This window comes from Nuphar pumila, chromosome 2, assembly GCF_984573655.1.
Source record: "Nuphar pumila chromosome 2, dmNupPumi1.hap1.1, whole genome shotgun sequence".
Lineage (NCBI taxonomy): Eukaryota > Viridiplantae > Streptophyta > Magnoliopsida > Nymphaeales > Nymphaeaceae > Nuphar > Nuphar pumila.
The window spans coordinates 108,341,236-108,348,835 of record NC_143250.1 but is presented as its reverse complement, the minus strand read 5'-3'; the positions used below and the strand labels follow the sequence as shown (position 1 = coordinate 108,348,835).

The 7,600-nt window shown below is 34.6% G+C and overlaps 1 protein-coding gene across 1 annotated transcript; it reads right to left on the bottom strand.

The window, feature by feature from the left end:
- Positions 1-1,071: 1,071 nt before the first annotated feature.
- Positions 1,072-7,120, bottom strand: LOC149846643 (protein FAR1-RELATED SEQUENCE 5-like). The gene is made up of 5 exons (XM_089996469.1): positions 7,015-7,120; positions 3,237-5,513; positions 2,708-2,807; positions 2,540-2,602; positions 1,072-1,312 (listed from the first exon to the last, which is right to left on the bottom strand). The coding sequence occupies exons 2-4, from the start codon at positions 5,495-5,497 to the stop codon at positions 2,573-2,575; spliced, it is 2,391 nt and encodes a 796-aa protein (XP_089852595.1). The 5' UTR covers positions 5,498-5,513; positions 7,015-7,120; the 3' UTR covers positions 1,072-1,312; positions 2,540-2,572.
- Between the last annotated feature and the right edge of the window lie 480 nt (positions 7,121-7,600).

Genomic DNA, 7,600 nt, shown 5'->3' with positions numbered 1-7,600 from the left:
GCTAATAGCACATGAAAAACATAATGCAGGATCATTATTCATGAATAAAATAGATTTATTTTTCTCTAGTTTTTCCAAAACCTTGAAGCCAGGATTAGCAGCAACCGTTATGTGCCTCAACGTCATCCCGTGAAGGGTCACAGAGACAGGATTAGCAGCAACCGTTGCTGGCCTAGTGGTGAATGCTGGGTTGAGGGAAAGGAAATAATGAGGGGTGGGTTGTGAAAAGGGTGCTTAATTTGCTAGGGTAAACAAGTTAATTGCAAATACCTGTTGGCAGCTTTTAGAAAAAAAACAGAGTTTAGATGAGCAATTTTACGAAACTTGAGTTGTTTCTGGTGACATGCGTAAATATTGTTGTTTGAATCGAAAATTCTGTTTTTGAATAAAATTTTTAAAAAATCAATCTTTTTCGATAGAATTTTGTAAACTAAAAAAACAAATGAAACTAGCATTTAGAATAAATATTTTTCAAAAAACTAAAGTATGGATCTAATTTTATCAGATATTGGGTTTGGATCACATTGAGTCTTCAACTTGGGATGTCAGAGCATGAGCCCTGATTGAACAACTGAAGGAACCGAAAATGTGTATCAGGAATCTGTAGGCATTTTTTGGTTTAATGACTAATAAATTAAAAGATGAGATCTGTATGAAAATTAACCATGTACGTCACCTCTAAAATCAAAACTTTGATGAAGATTTAGGAAATTGTTTTTAAAATCAGAGACCTATACCACCATGAACATATAAATGAGCATTAAATTGAAAGATTAATGAGAAAATTAATAATGAGTGAACATTTAAAATAAATCATATAAAAAGACTGAAAAATCATATTAGATCCTCCAAAAGATTTATAAAATCAGAGTTCCAATGGAAGAAATCTTGCAGGTAATTTTTTGCAAATTAAGTAAACACCTTCACATATGTTTTCTTGCACGATTAAGCTGTTTTAAATGGTTTAGGAGATCAGACTGTTTAGAACCTACCTATAACGCGATCAAGTTATTTTCATACAATCCAGTGTAACCATTGCAGCCAAACAGAAATTCAAACATCCAAGTATGATTATTTACAGTGCAGAGGCATCTCATGTAAATAGGACATTATGTTTGATTTACAATAAGTTGAATACAAGCACAGACACTGAAATTGTATGAATTGTGTTACAATTGGTGTCACGGATCAGCATGACCAGCCACTGCCCCATCACTTGATGCATACTCGTCTTCACTCACATCTTCATCAGTTCTTTTCTCTTCTGGAATGATGTCTATGTGCTCCTGCTTGGCATATTTTTCACAATATTCTGGGCAAAGAGAAGAAGAGTAATGCATGAGAAAAGCAAATTGCAGATTCAGGTCATACTGAGCACAAAGTGGGAATGCAACTAAGATTCAACTAAGCAAAAATTGAAGCACAAATTTTCAATTGAAGCTCTAGCATGCATCGATGTATAAGCAAAAGAAACAAAAGAGGCCCAGACATGAGAACCGAATGTAAGCTGACAACTTCCATAAAATTTTGCCTATACACTTCCATCACCCAAACAGAATACTTCCCAACAGCATGCAAAGAATTTTCAGAAAGAAAGAAACAGGAGACAAGAATATCGGCTTATTTCATGCAATACATGACCAAAGAGCTGATAACTTCTGAAATTTGGACTGCCAAAACTGGGTCAATAACCGCACTTTATTTTTTGCTTGCAGATACCTAAAGATCATTTTCAAGATGCAGTGATTAATCTACTTGAGAAAAGGCTTTGTTCCGGTAGAAGATCCAAAGTTTGAATGCCAAATGGGGAGAGTTCACCTAACATAAGTTTTTCATAAATCAGTCTGATACTGATTTTATGTAACCATAATGGCCAAAATGGAACACAAAATGAATTCAACCAGGAAAAATCATCCAGATGAAATAGATTGTTCACACCTCAGTCCCATGCCGATTCTGTGAAACAAGGTGAACTGCACAGATGAAAAATGGTGAATGTATACTCGAAAACTCTACTAGCAATAGATGCTTGTGAAATAAACGCTCAGCAACAGAAAAGTTGTGCCATATTCTTGGAAAGAAATTTCATGACAGCACTCGGACACAAGAAGCTTACAGCTAACAGAAATGTTCATTAATCATCAAAACATGGTATGAGAAAATGGTAATTGTATTTTCCTGCACCCTCCAAGGGCAGCAAGATAGATGTAAACATGCAATTCAAAGATGGGTGAACAACAAAAATCACAGATAATGACACATTTTATGTTTTTAAAATTCTATTATTTCTGGATCTCTAAAAGGGAAACAAATAAAGTTTAACCTTGTAAAAAATGAGAACAGAAAAGAGCAGCACCATTTTCTTATTTTTAGTGGCATTACTTAGACCATAAATAATTAACTGCTACATGGAAGAAACAGGGACATCCGTCAAAAATAAAAAAATAACCAAGAAATGAAGGTACAAATGCATTCATACAAAAATCCTTGTACAATCACCTACATTTTCATTATAACAAATTAAAAGTTAATCACATACCTCACTATCATGCAATGACTTTTCTATTGTACCTTATGGATGCCCATCTTCATGCATGTCCACCTTCATCATTTGATGCATTTAACATAAAAAAAAAGTCAATCAAACAAGAAAAAACATAAGTTTATAAGTAAAGTTGAGAATTATTTAAAATATATAATCGATGACCTGTTTTTTAAATGTCGGACAATTCCTTTTATCATGTCCTGTCATCTTACAAATATGACATAGTCGTGGTTTACCACCAACAACTTCCGCAGAAGTGTTTCTACAAAAAAAATGTACAAACCAATGTTGTCAATATCAATGTATACTGGTTTGTATGGGCAGATACATATCATATCAGCAGAAAATCAATAGTTTCACCCTTGAATCAGCTATTTTTAATAAATGTAAAAAATACTTAAAAAATTTTTTAATACTATTTTAATATTATTTTAATACATTTAACATGTGTCACATTCTGATTGACACATAATCATTTTTAATTATTTTTTATCCGATTCAAAATGATTCACTTGAGTATCGGTATTCGTTGGTCAAATGATGCAGGGACGATACCGATACTGACAACATTGGTACAAACTATATCAATGATCATAATAAAAGATAAAAATTCAATCAAAATTAACTTGCATTCCCATATAATATTAACAAATCATCATATAAACAAATAATTAAACTAACAATTGATTACCTTGATTTTATGCGGAGGTTGCACCTTTGTGCATTGTGATCATGCGAACGCAACACCTTCATGCTTTCACCTTTGCTACATATGTTGTCATCGTTAACACTAACATTCTCATCAATAGCATGGGACCGAATCTTAATTTGTGCCAAGTCATTTGATGCCTTGTCCAAGAGATCTGAAAAGTAGTCATAACCTTGTTCACACTCCATTGCATCACTGATACATTTATTTGCCTTCAACAAAAGCACATGTTTTTTCATAATTGCAGATGATTCGCTCGATACTGGTGAACAACCTAAATGATGTACGACACCACGCTTTGCATTCTTTGTCCATCTTTTGAGGATGTACTTAGAAGGTAGTTCACGAATACCTTCCATGTAAAAAACAGAAAACATGTGACAACATACAATGCCGGATGATTTCCATAAGTGACACTGACATCTCAATTCTTGTCTACTTTCCTCATATGTAACGATGTACTCTTTTTCAATAGCACAAAATTTTATATCATCTTTTATCACATGTGTTACTTTATATGTTTTAACTTCAACTGCACTCTCAAGCTTTGCAAAACAACTGAAAGCTTTCAAATATTCATCCTTTAATTTCAAAAACATTATTGGAGTGAAGATTGTTCGCAATTGAAACTCCATTATGCTACATGTTTGAATGGGTAAATTTTCTTCCATCATTTGAAAGTCATATTTTTTTTCTTTATAGCGACGCCTGTCCAGTGCAACATCATACCTTTGTACAAACAAGTGCATTGGAGTATGTGCATCAACCCACTTCTTAAACAAGTTATCCATACTCTCGTTGCGTTGAGATGTAGATATTCCTGCCGTAAATGTATCATTGCAATATGCTAAAGCCCATGCAGCGCGGTCTTCCCAAAGGTCCATAATCCACTTACTATTTTGCATATCACGATACAAGGATAACATTTCATACCATCTAGCATCAAATTCTTCAATTGTTTTCGAATTGTAAAACCATTCATCCCAATGCATTTTAAAATCTGGATAACTTTCATATAAATTTCTCACAAATTCTGGAACCTTTAGCATGATATGCCACATGCACAACCGATGCAATGTATTTGGGAATACCTCTTTTACTGCTGCAAACAATGTTGGATCTGAATCAGTGAAAATTGAGACTGGAGGTTGGCCACCCATTGCACGCAACCATTCTTGAAAAATCCAAACAAAGCTTTCTATTTTTTCGTCTATAAGTAATGCACATCCAAATACGATTGATTGATTATGATGGTTAATTCCAGTGAATGGAGCAAATGGCATCAGATAATTGTTTGTTTTATATGTTGTGTCAAATACAACTGTATCTCCAAAATAATAATAATCTTCACGCGATCTAGAATCAGCCCAAAAACAATTGCCGATATCTCCATTGTCATCAACCTGAATAGCATAGTAAAAATCAACATTTTCTTCCTTCTTTTTCGTAAAATATTGTAATGCAATTTGACAATCTTTGCCATGATATTTTTTATTCTCCTTTTGAATATGCACCTTAAGTTGTTCCTCAGTAAAAGAAATATTTTTTATTCCTTCTGCTTCAGCGGCAAACAAATTCATCATTTGAGAAGGTTTTGTACCAGATTTTCTCCCTGAATTTATAGCATTTTTCTGGGGCATGTTGATTCTTTTTGCTGACTTGTGCATATTTATTTTAGATGAAGAATGCAATATATGATTGTGTCCCAAACGAATATTATAAACAACCCACTTCTTTTTATTGGGACATAACCGAACAGTCATTATTGCTTTACAACCACATCTCTTAATAACTTTTTCCTTCTTTAACTCTGTTGTTTTTCTTTTATAGCCTTCCTTTGTGCATGCAAATTGTCTCCAAACAACTACTCCCCTTATTTTTTTGGAAGTATGTATTTTAGTATCAAAGTTACCCATCCTTGCATACCTACGGTAGAACTCATGTGCATCCACGTCTCTCTCAAATTCCATGCCCTTATTAGGTATATACTCCAATGGCACACTTGGCACATATTCTTTACTTATTTCATTTTCTACACCACCACCTTCATTTGCATCGGTAGATGTAAGACCAACATCATCTTCTTTATCTAATTTTGTAACAAATTTTGCATCATCATCCACAACCAAAGACATATGTACATTCTCACAATTCCCCTCAACATCACTATTCTCTTTATTGTTAACAGACATATCCAGCTTCCTTGACACATTAAGATTTGTAGAACACCAACTTTTGTCCATATCTTCAGTCTTCAACCTTGTAAACAGGCAATAAACCAAAAATCTATAAGCAAACAACATAATTGTGGACTAAGAATATGCATGTTGCATTGCAAGTTAAAACATCCTCAAGAGTGGAAAGGAGTAACATGAAGCCACTTGAAACATGACATTCAATACTCAAGAAAGTGACAACAGAGTTCAGTCACCATAGAGCGGTTTTCAAATCACAAACTTCATAACACGAAGTAGCAGATATGAGTTGCAGAAAACTTCTAATACAACACTCAAAATGGAATCACATTTTCTTCACCCCTCATGAAAGTTCATCAGTCAATTACCACCATAAGTTATGCATCATGAAAATGAATAACTTCAAAATCAATGCAAAGATCCTATAAATCTAGTTAATCCAAAGTAGAAACACAACTTGGCCAAGGATACAAAATCATTGCGTGAATACACAAGCAAAATCCCTAAAAAACCTTAAAATATAATTATTTTTGAAGAAACCTACGTTGATTAGGGGTCAGATACAGTGAAATATCTCACATGAAAAAAGCAAAAAAAAATGAATAAACACACAAAATCCCTAAAATATGATTATTTTTAAGGAAACCTATGTTGATCAGGGTTAGGCACAATGAAATATCTCACACGAAAGAAAGCAAAAAAATGAATAAACAGAAAAAATTCCTAAAACCCCCTAAAATCCAATTATTTTTAAAGAACCCTACATTGATTAGGGTTGGCCACAATGTACGGTCTCACAATCACGAGCATTCACACGGAGGAGAGAAAATAGCATGAATAAACACACAAAATCCCTAAAAAAATCAATCTAATGGTAAATACAAGTAGTTTAATGCTAGAGTAACCTCATATATATATATATATATATATATATATATATATATATATATATATATATATATATATATATATATATATGGCGAGAGAGAGAGAGAGAGGATCTCAAAAAGCCTTTAAACTGCAAGACTGCCCATGCCTCATAGTACAATCTAATTTACATGGATAGTTAACAAGTACTGAATAAACCTATAATGAAAAAAATACTAGTAATTTATCATGTTCATCACAATCAGGCTACATAGTGGAACATAATAGACAACAAAATCGTTCATCTTTGTTTAAAAGAGTAATAAATGTCTCATACATCAAATGCCAGTGGACTGTTTTGATGTTCTTTCCATTTTCATTTTAAAAACTCGAATTATGTCTGCAGTCATACTATTTCATAGGAAATAAAAATCTACATAAACCACAGAATGATAAATTACATAAAAATCCAGATAAATAGCCATGCATAGGCAATTCCTTATAAGGCCCAGGAGACACCTCAGGCGGTGGACCTGAGGTAGCCCGAGCCTCACGTCGGGCTTGGCCCAGCCTGAAGAGAGAGAGAGAGAGAGAGAGAGAGAGAGAGAGAGAGCTCAGACGAGGATCGCCTCGCCTGAGGCTCGAGAGAGAGGGTGAGATCGATTGAGAGAGAGAGAGAGAGAGGGAAAAGGGCATACCCAAGTTGATCTCCTACTCCGCCGATGCTCGGCGGGTGAATCCTCCAGCAGTGTAGAGCAGGCGATGGGAGCGGTTGCAGGGAAGGAGAGGGCCGAGAGAGGGAGAGGGAGAGGGCCGCGAAAGGGCGAAGGAGGGACGGGGCCTCATTAAATCGTCCTTTTACTGGCCGTTAGATCTTATTTGGATCCAACGGTCACGAATGTTAATAACCCGTTAGGTACTTTAGGTTAGGTAGAGAGAGAGAGAGAGAGAGCGATGGGTCGTGCTATACCAATTTGGTGCTAAACTGCGTGTTAAATGGGGTTTTCAGGCTTCTTCCCCCATAAATGTATTGGGTATGGTCAATTGACGAGGAATACGCACCTGGATCTTGTGTTTCCAATAAAAAAGATGATGTTTGGAGTCTTAAAATTTACAAAGATTTTGGACCAATGATTTTTTGAACTTTATAAAAACCCACAAATGTGTTGGAATCAAACGCATGAAGAGCTGATTATGTACTTGATTTTAGAGGGATTAGCTCTTCATGCGTTTGATTCCAACACATTGGTGGGTTTTTAAAAGTTTAAAAAATCAACGATAAAA